Raw genomic sequence first — 20,256 nt, forward strand, 5'->3', positions numbered from 1 at the left:
GTTGTCTAGAACTTACTTAACTAAATTAATTCTCTATCTATAATAATTTATAATAGAAACCTATAGAAATACTACTAGTAAGTTTTAAAACATTCTATATATTCTTCTATGCTTATTATAGTTATTGCCTTAAGCTAAATGTATTTAGATAGGCAGTCTATAATAACTATAAAGTACTATATATTCTTCTTTTTCTTAGCAGGTAAGTTTATTATAAAGTTAATAGAAATCTAGGTTTAATACTAATTGGCAATAGAAAGAAGTTATAGTAGTCTCTAATAAAGCTATTAGCTCTTATAGCTACTATAATAGTAGTAGTTATATATAAACTGCATAATATTTTTTGTTATTCTGTCCTAATAAAAGTCTCTATATAAGATATTAAATATAGTATTACATTCTAGGTAGCTAGATAGCAGCAATTTATATATGCGTTAGGTTAAGGCTATTATTAGGGGTTTCTACTTTAGCACTTATAACTAACCTTAATACTGTAGTTTTCTATATGCACTTATTATATAGTTAGATATTTATTTCTATATGTCTGCCTTTAGGGGAAACTTTCTTGCGCTATCTTATACTGCTTTAATGCAATACTAAAAGGTAGCATTCTAAGCTATCTCTATTTCCTAGAGACCTTAGAGCTACTTGTCTTAAAATGTATTATGCTAATTAGGTTCTAGCTTAGAGTTAGTATAGAGAGCTGCCTTTATAGTATTTACTAAGTATAATAATATGCCTACTGCTCTTAATAGTTAGATAATGCGCTTAAAACGTAGAGGTAGTAAATTCTTATCCTAGTTCTACTGCAATAAAGCATTAGGCCTTACTGCTTATAGACCTAGGCAGTATTACAGAAAGAAGTTAAATAATAATAGTATTTCTGCTTATTAAGCCTGCTGTTTTAATATCTCCCTTAGTGCTATAAAATACTTTAAGTTTTTGTAATCTATAAGTATTATAAACAGCCTAGCTATACTTTAGAGCTCTGCTAACTATACCTTTAAACAAGCAACTATAGCTAGCAATTTCTTATTATAGATTATATAGTTGCGTTCTGCTGCCTAGAGTTATATAGAGTAGTAAGCTACTAAGTAGAGAATGCTATAAGTATACTAAGACAAGTAGCTACTAATAGCATCTTCTAAGCAGTCTATTTCTACTACTATATTTTTATTGGGATTCTACTAGTAGAGCACTAAGTATATTATAAAGGCAGTCTTTAGCTTTTAGAAGGCTTTATTCTCCTAGGAAGTCTAACAAAAAAGAACTCCCTTCTTTATTAATTCTAGCAGCAGTCTAACTAGCTGGGAAAACTCTAGAATAAACTTGCAATAGAAGTTCGCAAAGCCTATAAATCTATAGACGCCTTAGATTTATATTAAGAGCTCCTAGTCGCAGATTACAGCTACCTTCTCTAGGTTAAGTTGCACCTCTTTTTCTATATATACTATAAACCTAAGGTACTTTACCTTAGTTACTATAAATATATATTTCTTTATATTAAGGTTTAACTCTACTATTCTAAGCTATATTAAAATTTCATAGACTTTTTGCTAATAATTCTTTCTTAAACTACTAAAGTATATTAGTATATTATCTAGATAAGTAGTAATAAAGTTGCCTAGCGCTAAGCTTAAAGCGCTATTAATATATTGCTAGAATGTAGCTAGTGCTCTAGCCAGCCTAAATAAGTATATAAGCTACTTAAACAGCCTAAACTGCATTTAAAATACTATAAGGTGTTTCTATCCCTCTGCGATTTATATTCTATAGAAGGCTATATATATATCTAACTTTATAAACTACCTAGCCTCTGCTAGAGACTAAAGTATCTTCTTTACTAGTAGCAGAGAGTAGCAATCTTATTTTATTACTTTATTTAGCGCTCTATAGTTAACGCAGAATTACTAACCTCCCCCTAGTTTCTTTGCTAGCAGCACTAGAGCTGCAGCTAGTAAGGCGCTTGCCTATATTTATTCTCTATCTATAAGGTCTGTAATTTGCTTACAGATTTCTAGTAAGTGCTTGCAAGGCATATTATATAGAGAGGCCTAGGGGAGCTTTAGAAGTATGCTGTCTGCCTCTTTCCTTAACTAGATGTAATAATTAGAGGAGCCTCTATAAGGGGGTAGTATAACAGCTGCCTTTTTGTTAAAAAGGTCCTTAAAGTCCTAGACCTTATTTAGCAGTAGCAGCAGCTTAGTTTCTATCTTAGTATTAAATATAGCTTAAACTTATAGTATTAATATTAACTTACGCAACAAGCTTATTACTACAAACTAGTAGTTCTATATTATCTTATAGGCCTATTAGACAAGACTCTAGTATATAGATCCTAGTATAGTAACTAATAAAGGAGTAAGTTAGCATTAGTTTATTCTCTTTACTACTAGTTCTTCTACTGCATTAATTACTAGCTTCTGCGCAGCTATATATATATCTACCTTATAGCGCTTTATCTACAGAAGCCCTAGTATTATATTTCTAGTAAGCTCTAGCACTATATAGGCAGCAACTAGGAATTCCTAGCTGTTTACGTCTGCCTAGAATCTCACTAGGTAGAATATAAATAAGTGTAACTTACGCTATTAATAACTGCCTTACTTAGTCTTAACTATAGTATAGATTTAGTACGCCTCCCCTAGTAGTATTTACTGCAGTCTGCGCTACTATATATACTTTTTGCTTATAACTATATAATAATTACAGCTTATATCTACTTAGGCATTAATAAACTTAAGTTTATTAACTAGAATAGAGATAAGAAAAGGCATTATATTTATTTCTAAATTAGTTTTATCTAACCTTTATGTCTAGTCTACTTATGCAGTAAGCGTATTAGTTATTATATAGCGCTATGCTCCTAATAAGAGTCTTATTGCAGGGGCTTATTGTTTTCTAACTTAGTCTTAGTAGTACTATTCTCTAATAAGTTCTTTATTATTGCAACTTATCTTATAGCAGCTAGTTAGAGCTGTTTTAGCGTATATAAAGTATACTTTTAGATATAATATTTACTTAAGCTATAACGTAAATATTGCTCTACCTTCTGTCTTTTAGCTAAAACAGCCTTTATTACTTATTAAGCTCTTTGCCTCTAGCTCCCTGCAAGATTCTAAGGCACACTCTATTAAGTATAGGCTCCTCTGCCTCCTTGCCCCTAGTCTGCATTAACTTTATTAATGCTTATTATTAGTATATCTTTATTCTAGAGCTAACTACTTACTAAGAGAGTTTAGTTTCTGCTATATTAGTTGTAAAGCTTCTTCTCTAAGTAGTACAACTTAAAGTCTATAGTAAAGCATTACAGCTTTACAATTACTAGTTAGTATAAAGTGCAGGAGATATTTTAGCTAAGAATTGCCTTATGTATTTCTTTGCTTAAGACTTATTAGAGCTTTACTAGCTTAACTACATTAGTTTAGTCTATACCTCCTGCTAGTACTATTTTGTTCTTAAACTAAACAAAGAAGTCTACAAACATTTTATTTAGGCGTTACTATATTTAGTCTAATTTAGTAAGAGCTGTTTCTTATTAATAGAGGTTAAAGTATATAGTAGCTAGGTAGTTAAGAAATATAGTTAGGTTGTAGTCTATAGATGCTCTAACTTTATAGTAAGGAGCAACCTATTTCTAGACCTTTATAGAGAGGTTCTAGAAGACTAGATTCTACTAGTTGCAGGCACTACTAATAAATGCCTTATTAGCCTCTAATTTATGCAATATAAGGCTTTACTATACAGCAAATATAGACTTATCTCTCTTAAAGAGGGGCTTTATTTTAATTAGCTTCTATTTTAGCTTGCATAGCAGTATTAGTTATACACCCAGATAAAGAGAGTGCAAGGGATTGTCTAGCATAGTAAGTGCTAATCTAGAGAATGCAATATACTACTATATTAAGTTGTAAATTAGTTATGCCTAGTTATTAATAGTTTCCTAGAGAGCAGCTACCTTAGCCTAAGTGCTTAATAGTATTGTATTGCTAGCTAATAGTAGGTTACTCTCTGTAGAGTTTAAAAAGTATTTATCTATTATAGTAAAATAAAGTTTATAGTATATTAAGGACTAGCCTTATAGGCTACTACATATAAGCATTACTAGTATTAACTATAAACTTAAGGAGAGAAAAGAGGGAAAGAAGAAGCTCTCTATCCCCTCTTTTCCTTCTATTATATATATATATAGGTCTAATGTGCATCCAAAGCGTACCCAATAAGGCACTAACACAGTGCCTTGTACCCACTCGAGCCTACAGCTTGAGTCCATTACAAAATGCAAATATTATATGCTATAGCAAGAAGGGACTAACAGCTTTTATTCTAATTCTTTAGCTAGCGCTTACAGCTATAAATATTGCTAAGCAGCTTTAACTTTCTCTAATAATTAGCAATAGTATCTTTTTTTACACTATTATACTATATATATATAAGCTATATAATAGCTTTTAATAAGGTTAATTAAGGCATTAAGTTAATGTTCTAAAAAGCTAATTTAGCTACAAACTATAGCTACTACTTCTAATAGTAGACCTTAAGATTATTAATAATTCCTTAGTCTATTAGTTAATATAAGCTTATTGTATTTACTAGAAGAAAAACAACTATTATATTAGCAAGAGTATCTATAAAAATAGCTTTATTTATAGTATATTAGTAGGCGCTAAAGTTATCTAATAGAAGAAGAATATAATAGCTGCCTATTTATTAATTAAACTATTGCAGCTATTTAAGGAATATATTAGAGTTTATCTAGCTCTTTATGTTACTCTAATAGTATACTAGAAAGGTAGCAATTTTGCTGTTATTTTTACTAAAATATTGCAGGTTTTTAGACTTACTAATAATCTAAAGATTAAGCTAATAAGTTCTAGACGCATTAGTATAAGGTAAGACTGTAATATAGGCTTTATCTTGCTTAGTCCTCTTTTATAGACTTATTGCCAGTATATATAAGGGATTTCTATGCTAAAAGAGCCTAGTCTTATCTATATTATAAGTATTATTATCTAAGTACTATCTTTTTATTTCTTATATTACAGCAAGGTCTTAAGAGGAATTAAAAGTATTAGCAGACTTACTTTTGCTGTTAATTTATGTTTCTTAATATAAAAGCGTGATTTAAAGCTATTAACTTATTCTTAAGAGAATAAAGAGGTCTTTAAGCTGTTAAAGTCTTCTATCTTCTCCTAAAGCTGTCTTGCAAGACTAGCAATAATCTTACTAGTAATAATATAACTAAGGTTATTTAATTAGGTTATTAATTTAAAGAGAGCTAACTTAAGCAATAGATGTTTTGCTTAATAGCGTTTTTAGGCATTTAAGAGCTTTTTAATATTAATATAATTATATTATATACTAATTAACTTAGATATTATAAATTAAGAGAAGTTTTAATTAAATTTATTACAAGCCTACTGCTAGAGCTATGCCTATTGCTAAAGAGAATTCTTATAATACTTTTTTTATATAATTTGCCTTTCTTAATAACTAATTAGCATCTACTTATATATAACTTAAGAAATTATAATAAAAGAGGTTAAATTTATAATATTGTAATAAATAAAGGCGTTATTATAGTAATGTTAAAGAAAGAAAAATGCATTAAAGGCAGCAAAATTTAGCGCTTATAGTAAGAGCCTAATAACAATAAAACACTAAAATATATAGTAACTAAGCAAAAAGTTAATAATATTATTAGTAATGTAACTATTAACAATTTACTAGGGAAAAACCTTAGATAACTGTGAATTATCGTAAAAGCCTAAATATCGCTAAGATACAGGATCGTTATAGACATGGTTTACTGTACTTGCTTTCATCAGGTGCCTAGTCCGAGTCCGCCCGCTCAGGCCAACCCGTACAGACAGCCAACGTCAAGACATACGTGTGCGTCCTCCAAATTCCCTTGCCAGTGTCTCCTTGCCTCGAGAAGCATCACAGGGCGGCGTATACGCGCCTGTCATGGCAATATCACCACGTCTCTATCACGCTTAAAGAGCCGGCCGGTCAAGGGCACGCTTTTGCCTCGTGCGGGTCGCTTTGCTCGCTCCGAGCCGTCCGTAACGCTGCGACCAACAGAATCAACCGCAGTATCACTAAAGCTGGAAGTCGTCGGCGCATTAGCTGCCAGTGCCCGCACCATGTCATACATTCTCTTTAGCATTTCTGTCCTCTCTCTCTTGGCGGCCACTGCGCTTTTCCTCACACGATCGCATTGGCAGCATTTGCTCCCCGAAATTCGGCTGCCTGGCGCAGACTACATCTACTCCCGGCTGCCTGGCACCTTTGCAAGCGATATCGATGCAGGCCTCTCAAGCAGTAACTTCGATCTCACTGGTAATCTGGAATCAGGAGATAGTCGTGCCGGGCTTGACGATGCAAGCAAGGCTGACATCCTTAAACTAATGAAAAAGAGGAGGATGACGTTTGACCAAGCTCGAAAAACCTACATGGAGAACCGATTCAAAGCAAACGGTATTGGTCCCGACGGACGACCTAGGGATCCCAAGTTTGTCAGCTTTTCCTGATGGGCTAGGTCAATGTTTTTCGATGAAACCTGTCCATATGCTACGCTGCGTTTCTCCCACGCTCTCCTTGCGCTTTTCCTTCTCGTCTTTCGCTCGGTCGTTTCCGCTCCTCGCACTTCTGCTCTTTCAGTCTTTTTCTTGATACATGTATTCTATCGTCCTAGTTTCTTTAAAGCCTCGTGTCCTTCGCCTTGACTCTCCAATCATCAATCCTTTCATTTTACAGAATTATTGCCTTGGTTATTTGGGAAGAGTGCGCAGAGGAGTTAAGGTGTGCATATTAGGATTATGACGAGGGCATCTGCCGCCACGTTTGTCCATCTTGAGCCATAGTAATATACATTGTCAATCAAAGAAGAAAAGCCAAAGAACCCTATTAGAAACGCCACCGCAAGCCTCAGCATTAACACCGTAATTGGTCTATATCTATACTCGTGTCGAATCCAAGATATGTATAGTTCTCAAACTGTTTACCGTTATGTCTTCGAACTCCTTCTGTTGTACCACTCTGATGGATCAATTTGCAGTGGTGGGAGAAGTATCCATCCATACTATCAGCAGAACGACGAAGGCATCTGCGGGACGCAAGGACAAGAGACATAGCCACTCTCTTCATTTTGTCTTCTTCGCTTCGTCTTGTGCAGGACCGTAAGAACGCTCGTCATGACCCTCGATTTCCTTGACGAATTCGTCTACGGTCATGGACTCCTTCTTCCACTGCTTCTCTGACATCTTCCTCTCCTTCTCAAACATCCAAGCTTCGGGCATGCGGTAGGTACCACCAAGACGGTCAAAGGCCGTGAAAAATTGCCCATAGTTGACCTCGAAGCGAGAATGGTGCAAAGAGTGACAAGCTGCACCATTAACTATCGGATTGTTGGTGAGGTACTCGCCATCGTGAATAAGGATAGACCAAAAGTTGACAAAAACAAACAGTACAACATAGGCCAGTTTCTGAAGGGGAAAAATGAATGGGAAAATGTGGTATGGGAGCGACTGGGCAAAACCGTCCAAGGGGTGGAAAGCATGGCTGGCATAAGGCGTGGGCATAATCCACTTGTGGTGAGGCTTGTGCAGATGCTTGTAGATTAACGGATGATGAAGATATCGATGGATCCAGTAAATACAGAAGTCGGTAAAGAATAAGAACAGAGGGAACTGGAGGAAGTTGTACCACATTCCAGGTCCTTCTTCCGTCGTGTCGTAAAGATTGCCAAAGCCTCGGACCTCGAGTAAGAACAGGGGTGCGGTGCAGACAGCCATAAACGGCATCGATTTATTGGCCTGCTTGATCTCGAGCCAAATCTGATTCTTTATAAATTTCGGGTGGTTCAGCGTCCGCTTATCGAAAATCAAATAGTACGACAGCGTCGCAAATACGAAGTACACAAGAATGCCGAAGAACCTGGGGCAAGACTACTTTAGATCATGGACAAGAGGTTGTGTTCTTTGCAGGATGGGTCAGGAGTAAATCAAGAACAAGGGATACAACTCGTACCACGTAATGAAGAAGAGTGTAGCCAGCTGCCGAAAGGGGTTATCGCGAGTCAAGGAGCTCATGTATGCAGCCCGGGACGGCTGAACTTGCAAGAACTGGGTGGCAGGCTTATAGGTCCATGACGATAGGGTATGGGCAGAGGAGGCATTTGCATTATTTCCATGAGGAAAGTCGTAGAGATCCGGCCGGAATGGATACAGATACGCGTAGGCGTAGTCGGCGATGAAGGTATCCGTTAGCTCGAGCACGATATCCATAGCGCGACGATTAAAGTTCTGGGGATCTTAGGGTCGGTGGGTGGATTTGTTGTCGTCTCCGTGCCGGGGAATTGTCCGGTCAAGTCGTTCGTTTAGCAGCACAGGAGGTTCATTCGTAGCGACAAAAAGTGCACGTGGACGACATGTGTGGTGTTGATTGCCAACGGTGCGAGGCCTGCAACTTTTATTACAGCCAGAGGGGGACGACTGTGTGTAGTCACTTAGTAGTAGTAATATCCTCCGGTGGGCCGATTCCCCGACCAGAAAAATCGCCTCCTCGGAGTTTCGACACCAAGGCGAAAAAAATAAACGGGGCCTGACACAGTGCAAACCCCGACCAGACGTTGCGGTCATGGGACATGCCAGTAAATTACCAGACCCAATGACCTAGCCACCTAGCTGCGGCACGTCTGCATCCTAAGTAAGTAAGTAAGTACTTAAGTTAGGTACCTAGGTACTTACTTACTAACTACTCCGTACATGTAGGGCAAGTCGATTGCGTTGGACTTTTATTGGGAACTTCCCAGACGTGTTTGAATGGCAAAAAAAGGGTCCATGAGGACCCGACCTGACATTTTCTTTTATCGTCCCTTGGCCAATTGTTGGAATGGTGAAACAACCCGCCGCCAATCCAAAAGTGCGTGCGCCGAAAGCTCCGCATATTTGCTCTGCTTGGATTGGACGGTGATGAGTTGATGGTCATCGTTCATGCTCTCCGGGAGGCGGCGTTCCGTCTTGAGAGAGTGGCATGATGCAAAGACTGGTCTGGTCACCAGGGGCATTACTCTCCGTTGACTCCGTAATGACTAATGAGCGCTCCTCTCAGGCTTGACTTGTTTTGTGCAGCTCATAACCCCCCCCTGCTCTGTACATGTGAAAGGCCCCCACCGATTTCTGCGCTCTACTCCGTACTGTTGGAGGAATCAAGGATAAAAATTAAAGTTCCTAACTACTTAATGCATCTACCCGGTTGTCTGGGCTCCTTGAGGCGTGTTGGACATGATGTTGAAACCCAAATGGGTGAGGATACAAAGGCGGCGGCGTCTTTGAGAATTGTGGCCTGTCAAGTGTCTGCATGCACGTCGTGTGCGGGCCCTGAACCCCTAAATAAGTAGTTAGCCATGGCCCATCAGTAAGTAAGTAAGTAAGCAACGCAGTTATACTAGAGGGCGTAGAGCCAATAGCAAACCGCAATTAAACAGAGCAAATAGAGGTAGAGAAGTTACTAAATCATGATCTCTTAAGTGACTAATAGAAAGGATAGCTTCTCTATTGATATGAGTGCCTGATTATCATCTTTAGCCATGTAGGAATAAACACACTCATGGAGGCAAATCTTATCAGCGGACTCTGGAGGCTCCTGGCCATACTGACCCCCACAAGCTTCTTTGTGGGTCATTCATGGCTATATTTACAGATTTACAGGGTTGGATTGTAGGGGCATCTATTTATGGGGCGATCAAGTCACGACTCTCGACCGACTTCGACTTCGCCCTCCGGAAAGGTCTGCGGAGTAATTGAACTCGTGCCGACAGCATAGTGCACGCACCAAGTAAGTTAGAAGGTGGGGAGGGAGGCCATGCAGGACATTTACTCAAGTAAATACCTAAGTACTTAGGCAGGGGGAGCTCTGCTTTGGCAGTACGTACTTAGGTAGCTGACCGGCCAATATGGTTTGGGGGTCGTGCTATGTGTGCGGCATTTGGAGGCTGACTGCCCTTGGTTTGCTAACTCTGGCGAAACGGACGCCACAGCACCCAGGTACTTAGTATAGAGATGTTTGCGGTACTGGCGCATGGCACATCAATTGAACATTCCGAGTTACTCCGTAGCGGTACGGAGAATACTTCAAATACCTGTGCAGGTACGGAGTAGGTACTTAGTTATCTGGGTACTTGCAGGCACGTACGTCGCACGCAAGCGAAGATGACACGGAGAGCCACATGCCGCTGGGCTGCATCCACATGGGCACCAACAGCGCCCCACCTTTCACTTGCATGTCTGCGACACCTGGAACAGTCAGGCAGCTTGTTCTGGAAGTCAAGTACTGTATGTAGTTTTCTGCTCACCAACTACAGACAGAGTACATGCTACGCTCGGCGTACCAGGAACCTAGTGCCTAAGTACTTAAGTAAGTACTTATAGGAAACAAAGGTGCTCGCTCAGTACTTGAGTAATAAATCGCAGAAGCCCGTTGGCAGGCGGTGGATCACTGATCACTGATCCATCTAGCATTATAATATTCTATCTCTGGAGATTGGGTAAAATGACTTCTCGACTAGATTGTATTTATTCACCTGCAGAGTCAGAGTCATGAGGCTAACTATTTCGAGGCCGGTGGCTAGCTGACAAGGGTTTCTTTCTTCTTTGTCCGCAGAATACAGGCTGGAAGAGCCCTATTCTGTGCGCGGCGGGCATGCATAGACGACGATACAGGTTAGCCCGCTTCGTGAGGTCTGCATCGTCTCTGGCCCGCTCACCTTGCACATGGTACGGTGCAAGGGCAACACATGTAGCAATTTGGATGAATGGCTCATCACACACCCAGGACTGTATGTATGTACAAGTACGTACTCCGTAGTGCTTGGTAGTTCCGAGCACACCAGACTTGTGGCGACACCGCAGCGACGTGCATGCATTGGACAAGGATGACGAGGCCGGGCCAGGTGAGCAGGGATAAAACGGAACATGGAACCAGGGCGGGCACAGGCACACTGATGTCAGCAGGCCGCCGAGCCGGCGGAAACAACGAAGACAAAGAAGGAGGAGGCGCGAGAAGGCACCAATATACAGTGCCGTACGTACGCTCAACGCAGCAAAGGCGTGAGCAATTGGTCGCGATTTGCACAGACCAGACTGACTCGCCAGATGGTCACTCGGCACGGCCAGCGGGGATCTGCAACAGCTGGTGCTCGGTAAAGTTGGCAGTTTCGAATTTTGCACACAGCTGAGTCTCCTGTCTGGTTCTTAGGTACCACGGCAGTCGGTACGGAGTAGAAAATCTATTATAAGCGATCAATGCTACGCAGCCGGGTCTGACCGAGCACATATCAACCACCCGGAACAGACCTCGTCTTCATTCGCTGTGTTTCCTGGAAAGCTATTCAAGTGCATGACGTACCAAGACAACTACTAAATTGATAGTGTCGAGTACGGAAGAACTTGAATTCATTGCACAAATTCAACGCGTCTTTTGCAGCGTCCAGTGCCTGTCTGCCTAAGTGCCTTTGTAACTTTCTGACAGTGGGACGACGGCGCCAGCCCCAATTGAAACCTGGAATCGACGGTGCCACCAGGCCAAAAATTCATGTCGCCGGCAGCTCACCGGAGGCTGACCGGGAATGGGGGCTTTTTTTGGGAAGAAGGGGGTGGGGGTGGTCGTCGGTGGTCGGGTTGTTAGGATAAAAAACTCGGCGGCACACACCCACCCTCGTCCCCTCTCAAGAGTCTCTGCGCTGGTGGTTTTAGGCAAAGGACTTAGCAGGATCCTTTGGGGACCACCTCAAAGGCTCCAGATGTCCAGATGTCTAAATGGCCGTTCGGACCCATGTACAATTAATTATATTCTTCCGGTTTGTTGACGGGTTCGCGCGCATATGGACAAGATAGTAGTATTCCGAGCCCGGCCCGTTGCTCTTGCACCTAGGACATCGTTGAGCACAGCTTTGCCGGGCCCACGCCCCGGAAGCATTTCCAGCGCACGCCCTTGCTGAACTAATGCTTCCGTCGTCCTCAGACCGAGGTCAGCCGAATGGGCTCCTGCACTTGAGATCCACGGAGCACCAGAGATCAATTGGCTTGTAGATCAAGGCTGCTCCTAGGTGCTAACCAAGTACTCAGTAGCTACCGTGCTCTCACTTGGATTGTGATGTCGCCGTTTCTTGGAGCTTAGCTACCGAGTCACCTATGTTTAGCCCGCTTCAGATGTCCCCTCCACACAAAATACGAGGTCAACAAAATATGCAAACACAAGTAGAGGATCTATGTATGTAAGTAAATACGGGGTACCCCGGGTCTCTGGTTCAGGCGTGCCCAGCATCAGCGCATGTCATCGACTTGGTGTATCAAGCTTGACAGTACTCCGTAGTAGGACTAGTAGTAACTTTTGAAGTTTTAGCGACTTGAGACACGCACGCTAAAGCCCGTACGTACCACCGGCCCCTGCTGAATGTCCATGCCCTGACGTCCTCTCAACCCCTGCCTCATCACCCCCAGCTGCTTCTGAGTCTCAACGCCCCATGCGCCACAGGCCACGCCCACCATGCAAGTGGCCCGCCGCCCGCCGGCCTTGCAGCCCACAGAAACAGGACCAGGTGCTAGTCTCGCTTCCAAATCTCCACTAATCCCATCATGCCCGGCGGCGTTTTGCTTCCTCCACCACCTTGTCCTCTTCGTCTCCCCCCCTTCATCCTTCCCACTGTCCCCACCTCCAACAAACATCTCAACTTTGCTTCCTCATCGTCGCCATCATTCATCGTTCATCTCCCGCCGCCACGCACGACCGGTCATCACGAAGTATATATCCTGCCTCCCGCGCAGTGTCATCCTGCATTCGGCAGCTCGGTGATCACTATCCGTCCAGTGAGCCCTACCGCCAGTTCTCGGCGTTGTTGGCGCGCCAGCCTCATCGCTCCGACTGCTGTTTTCGAAGATAGAGGGCATCACTAGCCACGATCGCATTCCGACCTCGACGTCCACGCATTTTTCAACATAGTGCGCCTATACCAAGTTGCGAACCATATTCACATTGCGACACCGCCGCTCACGGACCACAGGCTTGAATATGTCTATGTACTCTCATCGAGGCATGGGGGCCGTCCCCCCTGGCAACTCCGCGCGCCTCAACGAACTGCTCGACCAAATCAGAGCCGAATTTGAAACCCAACTTCGTCAGACTGAAGGGTTTGAGCACCAGAGTATGTCGATATTCCACTTCATTCCTTTTTCGCGACTCGTTTCCAGATAGTGGTTGGCTGACCCGGTGGTACGTGCGAGCAGTTTCTGCCCAAGTCAGCGAGATGCAGCTGGTCAGGGAAAAGGTGTATGCAATGGAACAGACACATATGACCCTGAAGCAAAAGTAGGTGTTCCCCACTCGGTCTTCACGCCATATTCTAAACTCCTGCCTCGAAGATATGAGGAAGAAATCAGCATGCTTCGTCATCAGCTTGAAAACGCCCGCAAAGGTGGTCCGCAACCAGGCATGCCCGGCCCTCCCCAGCATCCCGGCCCTTCTCAGCAGCCACCTTCCCTTGCACCTGGAAATGGCCTCTTTAGTGGCATAATGGCCGGCGGGAATCAAGCTGGACTGGCTCCTCCACAGCAACAACCGCATGCTCCTCCGCAGGAACAGCAGATGGGACCTCAGCACCAGATGGGCCAAGGGCCTCCTGGCCTTCCTGTCCCTCCGCCACATCCTAATGCTCAACAGCCGCCCTACCAGCAGGGCTATCCCCAGGGACCTGTCTCCAACGGCATGGGCCCTCAACCGCCTCAGAGCACTGCTTCGCCGGGTCCAGGGCGAAGAGGAGTTGGGCGGCCACCTGCCGTTGGCCCTGCTACTCCCCAGATAAATACTCCTGTTCCGTATCCAGGCAATGCACAATCGCCTCAGGTTAGCCACCCAACGCCTGATCACGCTCGCATGGGCGGTCCTCGTGCGCCCCCTGTTGGCAATGCATTGGGTGATCTCGAAGTCGACGCTGTCGCACCACACAACAAAAAAACAGGCAGTGATTGGTATGCCATCTTCAACCCGGCTGTCCAGCGAGTCTTGGACGTGGACCTCGTTCACTCGCTCACCCACGAGAGTGTCGTGTGTTGCGTCAGGTTTAGCCATGACGGTAAATACGTGGCCACCGGCTGTAACAGATCCGCTCAAATTTTTGACGTCCAAACTGGTGAGAAGGTGTGCGTATTGGAGGATCACAATGCGCAAGATATGACCGCCGATTTGTATATTAGAAGCGTTTGCTTCAGCCCTGACGGCCGCTATCTGGCCACTGGCGCTGAAGATAAGCTGATTCGAGTAAGTTTGTCATCCTGCAAACACTGTCCGCCCTTGAAAGCCAATATTTGTCTTTCATTACTATCTGGGCAGAGATGAGACTAACAAATGCAATTTTAGGTCTGGGACATTCAATCTAGAACTATTCGCAACCACTTTTCCGGCCACGAACAAGATATTTACTCCCTTGATTTTGCACGCGACGGCCGAACGATAGCATCTGGCAGCGGCGACCGAACAGTTAGGCTGTGGGATATAGAGCAAGGCACCAATACACTGACGCTGACTATTGAAGATGGGGTCACAACCGTTGCGATCTCTCCCGATACGCAGTATGTTGCTGCTGGATCCTTGGATAAGAGCGTCCGCGTGTGGGACATTCATTCCGGATTTTTGGTCGAGCGCCTGGAAGGCCCCGATGGTCACAAGGACTCTGTCTACTCAGTAGCATTCTCGCCCAATGGGAAAGATCTCGTCAGTGGAAGCTTGGATCGAACTATCAAAATGTGGGAGCTTAGTTCTGCCCGTGGTGGGCAGAGTGCTGCCCCTAAAGGTGGCAAGTGCGTTAAAACATTCGAGGGCCATCGTGACTTCGTTCTATCGGTTGCTTTGACACCCGATGCCAACTGGGTGTTGTCAGGATCGAAGGATCGAGGTGTCCAATTTTGGGACCCGCGCACTGGTACCACACAGCTGATGTTACAGGGACATAAAAACTCTGTGATCTCGGTTGCCCCAAGCCCTCAGGGTGCCTACTTTGCCACGGGATCCGGCGACATGAAGGCGCGTATCTGGTCATACCGACCGTTTTAAATGGTACAAGTGGTACTACAGCATGAAGCTTCACGTCTTGATCAATCAATGGCATTATGAGAAGAAGACTTGGCATGACTTTTGGCCAGTCGGGAAAGGGGGTTGACTTTTGATACCTGGAGCGGGAAGTTACTACAGCGCTTGTCCCAGAGGCTTTGGAAAATCGCTGGGGATGGCGCACAGGCATAAAAGACGCAGACGCAAAAGACTTTGTACGGGCTTTAGGGATGGGTGTGTAGGTAATTTGCAGGTAGCTATTTCTGTAGTTTGGTATCTACGCTCTACAACTTTGTTTATATCTATAGTTTCCACGTTGAATCTTGTTTGTTGAGTCCAATGTGACATGGTCTAGTAGAAATCAGATGCATTGTCCCGCAATGTTGCCATCGGAGAGGTTTCCCCATGGTTGTTGCTACTATATTTTCGGGGGGCCCTCGGGGGCTGAGGCCAACGAAACTACGACAGGGAGCCAAATAGACTGGAAAATTCGTCGTCAGCTCTCTTCTTCTTTGTCTTGGGTTTCTTGTCCCTTTCCCTGTCCTTCTGGGATGTTGCCATGGTATGTAACTTGGTCTTCTCGTCTCGGTTGCGCTTCTTAGACTGAGTGTCCAGGGCGTCCTCGCCTAATTGTGTTGTGGTCTCTCTGGAAATTACCACGCCCCTGTCTGCGTGCTCAGTACCGATGACAGATGGGTGGTTCGGCGACTCATTACTTGCAGGATTTTCCGTCGATAGTTTTCCACTGGCTGCTTGTGCCTGCTGTGGCAACATGCTTGACAAGAAACCATGGACCCGGGCAAGCACGGTCAGCAGAAATAGGCCCAACGGAGCATGTTGATTGTCCGCAACAAGTTGACTGAAGGCGCTACATTTTGACGGTCAATTGGAGCGCCTGGGAGGGATGGAGGGAATTCAGCTCACAGAAAAGCACGTGGCAGGACACGGGTATTCAGCCACGAGGCCTGGACGACGGCGCGGTCGGTGCGATCGCGACTGTTGTTTGATGCTGGTCGGTCCAGGCACTCGGCGAGGGCCCGTAGGGAGCGACGGAGTACTCCGAACGTTGCCCACCAGTGAGCAGCGCGGTGCTGGTTGTGATGGCGGTGGTTAAACGCATCCAGCAGCGGCAGGAGGGTGCTCAGCGTCGTGCGTGCGTGATGATGGATGGCAGCCTGAGCTCGCCCAGAGGTTGGGGGTTTGTGCAAATGCTGAGGCTCCGAGGACCGGTCCTGATGGGTCATTACGTAGAGGGTAGTCGTGCCGCAAGCACTACCGGGAGGAAGTCGATTATCCGCTGGTTGATTTTTTTTCGGTGAGGGTTTTCGACTGCAGTGTGTAGGCTGGGGTCACGAAACGCCGCGTCAGGCCCTTTAGTGTTTGGATCGACGTGGTACGGAGTAGGCGTGGCCACGTCGCAGCGCCACGTTTGCTGCCAGAGCAAGCAGTTCTATGGATAGATGCTGGTGCGGCGTTCCGTCCCCCGTCGCACGATCGAGTACGCCCTCCCAGTACGGAGCACGACAGGTGCAGGCTGAAATTCCTGCTCCTGAAGCCAGCTGGATCGAAGCACTGCCGCGCAGCATTCGACGTGCAGCTTCCTTGTGAAAGGTGGAGCGGTGACCCTTACTATTCGGGTGGTCGCCATGAACTTATTGACTCCCTCCGTACGAGTACTGAATTACCTAGGTACTTACGTAGGTAGGTTCCTACCTAAGTAGGTACTTACCTAAGTACTAAGTAGGTACTTACCTAGGTACTTACTTACCTAAGTAAGAAAGTAGGAATCGAAGCACCTAGGTCGTCGGCCGGGGAGAGATAAGAAGCCGCTACATACGCGCGTTCTAGGTGCCAGACCAGTTGTAGCTAGAGAGCTCGACAACACCAGACTACTGCTCCGTACATACTGCCACTAACTACTTAGTACCTAACTTCTTTTTAGTACTACAACTACTACTAGTACTACTACAATGTCAGGTACTCGAGTAGGTACTTATTTCATCTCCCCAGTGTCCACCTGTCGTTCATGATCAACCCTGTCATGACTTTTGATGGCCTGATACTACTAGCACTTTCTCACATCCTGCTGCCCCTCACTTTCCGTCAATCCAAACCCCAGAGTCCCAAGTCTATAATTCACCCCGATGCCGAGCCATGGCAACCCACGGATTTTCAAACTAGTCAATTTCAGTTCGACCTGACTGAGTGAGTCGGCTGGACGATACCGGAACCCGTCACTTTTGGCGCCGAGTCCTCCTTGCCCACACACCCATTTTCATCTTCGTCCCCCGTCCGCATCATCCTCGCCCAACGCCAGTGCTGCAGCGCACCAGGCCCTGTTTGGAATTCTGACTGTCGTGACTTACACCCGCTGCCTCTCATAGAAGCCATGGTTCCAACGCCGAGAGACCCCGTCTCGTGGGATGGATACGAGGGACGGGCGTCCTCGTCAGGAAGCCCGTGCTCAGATGTTCTGGACGAGGAAGAAGCTTTGCTTGACAGCGGCAGCGATGGAGAATGCAGCCAGCAGCCACTTGCTCATCACAACCGCAGGAGGTGTGTTGATCCGGATACAGCCCTTCCCCTTTCATCAACTCCCGATATCTTGACGTGAACCTCCGTGGCTAACTACCGGCCGCTTCCTCACGCCACTAGGTCCTCTCTGACAATCCGTCTTGCGGCAATGGCCGACATAGGAGGAGTGAATAGCTTTAGATCCTTTGCCAGGAGCTGGCAACGTGCCGCGTCTTTTGCAGAAGTCATTCCTCGCCGCCCAAGCTTTATCCTTCAAGCCGAAGCGGAAACTTTTCCCGTACCATGCAACAACGACGACATTCAATACAGCCGCAGCCGCCTTGGTAGCCAACCTCCACCACATGCGGGACTGCTCAGGCAACACCTGGAAGCATCAGCCGCCCAGAATTCGGGGTCAGGAGAGGAGACATTTACCGACTCCAGCGTTGGCGCGGGACCTGCCGGCGGTGCGCCAAGGGAAGATTTTCGGGAACGAGAACGCAAAGGATTGGAGGCCGAAATGGCATCAGGTGCTCTCCTTGATGGGCCGTCGTCGGCACGATCCAGCATCTTCGCCGTCCCCCCACACCTGGCCACACCCTCGCTCATTGGCAGCTACGGCTCACGTTATGGTACCATGGGTGTCCGCAGATATAGATCGCGGTCGTCTGCGAGCTACGACAGCACTTGGGGAGTGCTCAGGGATCGCCGAGGCGACCAGGATGATGACGACGTTCCCCTCGGCGAGGAACAGCCTATACTAGTTAAGGAGATAAAGAGAGGTGAAACAGTGGTTTTGGCCGTCGACGGCCAGAGCACTCTCCCGCAATCAATTTTCAACTCCATCAATGCAATCATCGGTGTCGGCCTGCTCAGCTTACCATTGGCGTTCAAGATGAGCGGATGGATAATTGGCGTCTTGATGTTGACACTAACTGCTGCTGTTACCGCCCATACCGGAAAGTTGATTGGCAAATGTATGGAGTACGACCCCAGCATAATAACCTATTCAGATTTGGCGTATGTTGCATTTGGAGCTCGAGCTCGAGTAGTTGTCTCAGCATTGTTCACTCTCGAACTTGTTGCAGCATGTGTGGCTCTGGTCATTCTTTTTGCCGACTCCCTGGATCTTTTGATGCCTACGGTGGCTAGCACGACGATCTGGAAGTGCGTTTGTGCTGCCCTCGTTCTGATTTTAAATATGCTCCCTTTACGATGGCTCAGTTACACCAGTATTGTTGGTATTTTTTCTACATTCTGCAGTAAGAAACTTCCTTTGCGTCACACAGACTCACCGGTCCATTTCCTCCGTCCGGCCGATTCGTTGTGGTGGGGGAACTTGTTTTGTTCCGAGGTGCTCTTCTAATTTGACGAATAGTTGTCTGCATTGTCCTGGTTGACGGCTTAGTCAAGCAACATAGCCCAGGGTCGTTATGGGAGCCAGCAACAACTTACCTTCTACCCTCCAACTGGCTTTCTCTTCCTCTCGCGTACGGACTCATGGCCAGCCCATGGGGTGCCCATTCGGTGTTCCCGAGTGTAAGACATGCAGTCGCTTCTGGCGCATAAATGTTCAAGATCGCTTGACTGACACACCATCTCGATAGATATACCGAGATATGAGACATCCTCGCAAATGGAACAAGGGCGTCAACATTACTTTTTCGGTTTCTGTATGACCAACTCTCCTCTCCACTCCTCGATCATCATTTACCAAGACCTCTTCAAGCGTGAACGACGACGACTTTCTAACTTTGTGTATGCTTCAGTATGCCCTGGATACTTGTCTAGCCATTGTTGGTGTTCTCATGTTTGGCGACGGTATAAGGGAAGCAATCACATCAAATATTCTCAAAACATCTGGCTATCCCGAATCCTTGACTATGTTAATGTGCATCTTCATCACAATAATACCCTTGACTAAAATTCCACTGAATGCGAGACCTCTTATCACCACAGCCGATGTGGTCTGCGGTCTTCAGAAAGACCATCACAACCTCCACCACCAGCGTTCGTGGTGGAACGGTCGGTCATCGATATTTGCAAATATATTGAGAACGGGGATACGGGTCCTAATCGTTTCAGTCCTCTTGACTATTTCTATTATCTTCCCTGCATTTGACTCGGTCTGTGCTTTTCTCGGCGCTGCGCTCTGCACACTCATCTCTATCATTTTGCCGCTCTGTTTCTACCTCAAGGTGTATTCAAAGGATATCACCAAATGGGAACGCGTTGCGTCTTGGATCTTGCTGGCTACTTTCGCCGTCTTTGGGTTAGCTGGGACAGTTTGGGCCTTCCTGCCCAAACAAGTTGTGGGCGGCTAGGGGAGGCCAAGATAAATTCTATGTTACTGTGATCTCTCTGCTGGCTGCATTTTACTGCTACGTGAATGGCAGATTGACCATTTTGCCCAACCGCCTCTTCAATTCGGCCGAATTAATCGTGCAAAGTAGGTGGAAGTACAGGTACCATATGTAATGCACAATTCCTTCACATTATGGTTCGCATGTCACAAAACCAAGGATAGGCGTCTCAATTTCAGGTCTGAGTGGGTAACTTCTGGTATTATCCTAACTAAATATTCGAGCGATTCGATACTCAGAAAGCGAGACAATGCTCACAATGCGTACCACTATA

General features: G+C 45.3%; 4 protein-coding genes across 4 annotated transcripts; 3 read left to right on the forward strand and 1 right to left on the reverse strand.

Annotated features, from left to right (window-relative positions):
• Nucleotides 1-6,146: 6,146 nt before the first annotated feature.
• Nucleotides 6,147-6,533, forward strand: MAM_04686 (protein precursor; the record flags this gene model as incomplete). The annotated part of the gene is made up of 1 exon (XM_040823484.1): nt 6,147-6,533. One exon carries the CDS (start codon nt 6,147-6,149, stop codon nt 6,531-6,533), a length of 387 nt encoding a protein of 128 aa, XP_040678737.1.
• Nucleotides 6,534-7,145: 612 nt separating this feature from the next.
• MAM_04687 (C-5 sterol desaturase) lies at nt 7,146-8,288 on the reverse strand (the record flags this gene model as incomplete). The annotated part of the gene is made up of 2 exons (XM_040823485.1): nt 7,146-7,938; nt 8,032-8,288. 2 exons carry the CDS (start codon nt 8,286-8,288, stop codon nt 7,146-7,148), a joined length of 1,050 nt encoding a protein of 349 aa, XP_040678738.1.
• A 4,783-nt stretch (nt 8,289-13,071) lies between these two features.
• Nucleotides 13,072-15,108, forward strand: MAM_04688 (WD40 repeat-like-containing domain protein; the record flags this gene model as incomplete). The annotated part of the gene is made up of 4 exons (XM_040823486.1): nt 13,072-13,204; nt 13,251-13,368; nt 13,422-14,316; nt 14,416-15,108. 4 exons carry the CDS (start codon nt 13,072-13,074, stop codon nt 15,106-15,108), a joined length of 1,839 nt encoding a protein of 612 aa, XP_040678739.1.
• A 2,386-nt stretch (nt 15,109-17,494) lies between these two features.
• MAM_04689 (Amino acid transporter, transmembrane) lies at nt 17,495-19,943 on the forward strand (the record flags this gene model as incomplete). Its single annotated transcript, XM_040823487.1, has 5 exons — nt 17,495-17,661; nt 17,761-18,881; nt 18,998-19,158; nt 19,227-19,292; nt 19,389-19,943. 5 exons carry the CDS (start codon nt 17,495-17,497, stop codon nt 19,941-19,943), a joined length of 2,070 nt encoding a protein of 689 aa, XP_040678740.1.
• Nucleotides 19,944-20,256: the final 313 nt, after the last annotated feature.

The sequence above is a fragment of the Metarhizium album genome, assembly GCF_000804445.1.
Source record: "Metarhizium album ARSEF 1941 chromosome Unknown scaffold_10, whole genome shotgun sequence".
Lineage (NCBI taxonomy): Eukaryota > Fungi > Ascomycota > Sordariomycetes > Hypocreales > Clavicipitaceae > Metarhizium > Metarhizium album.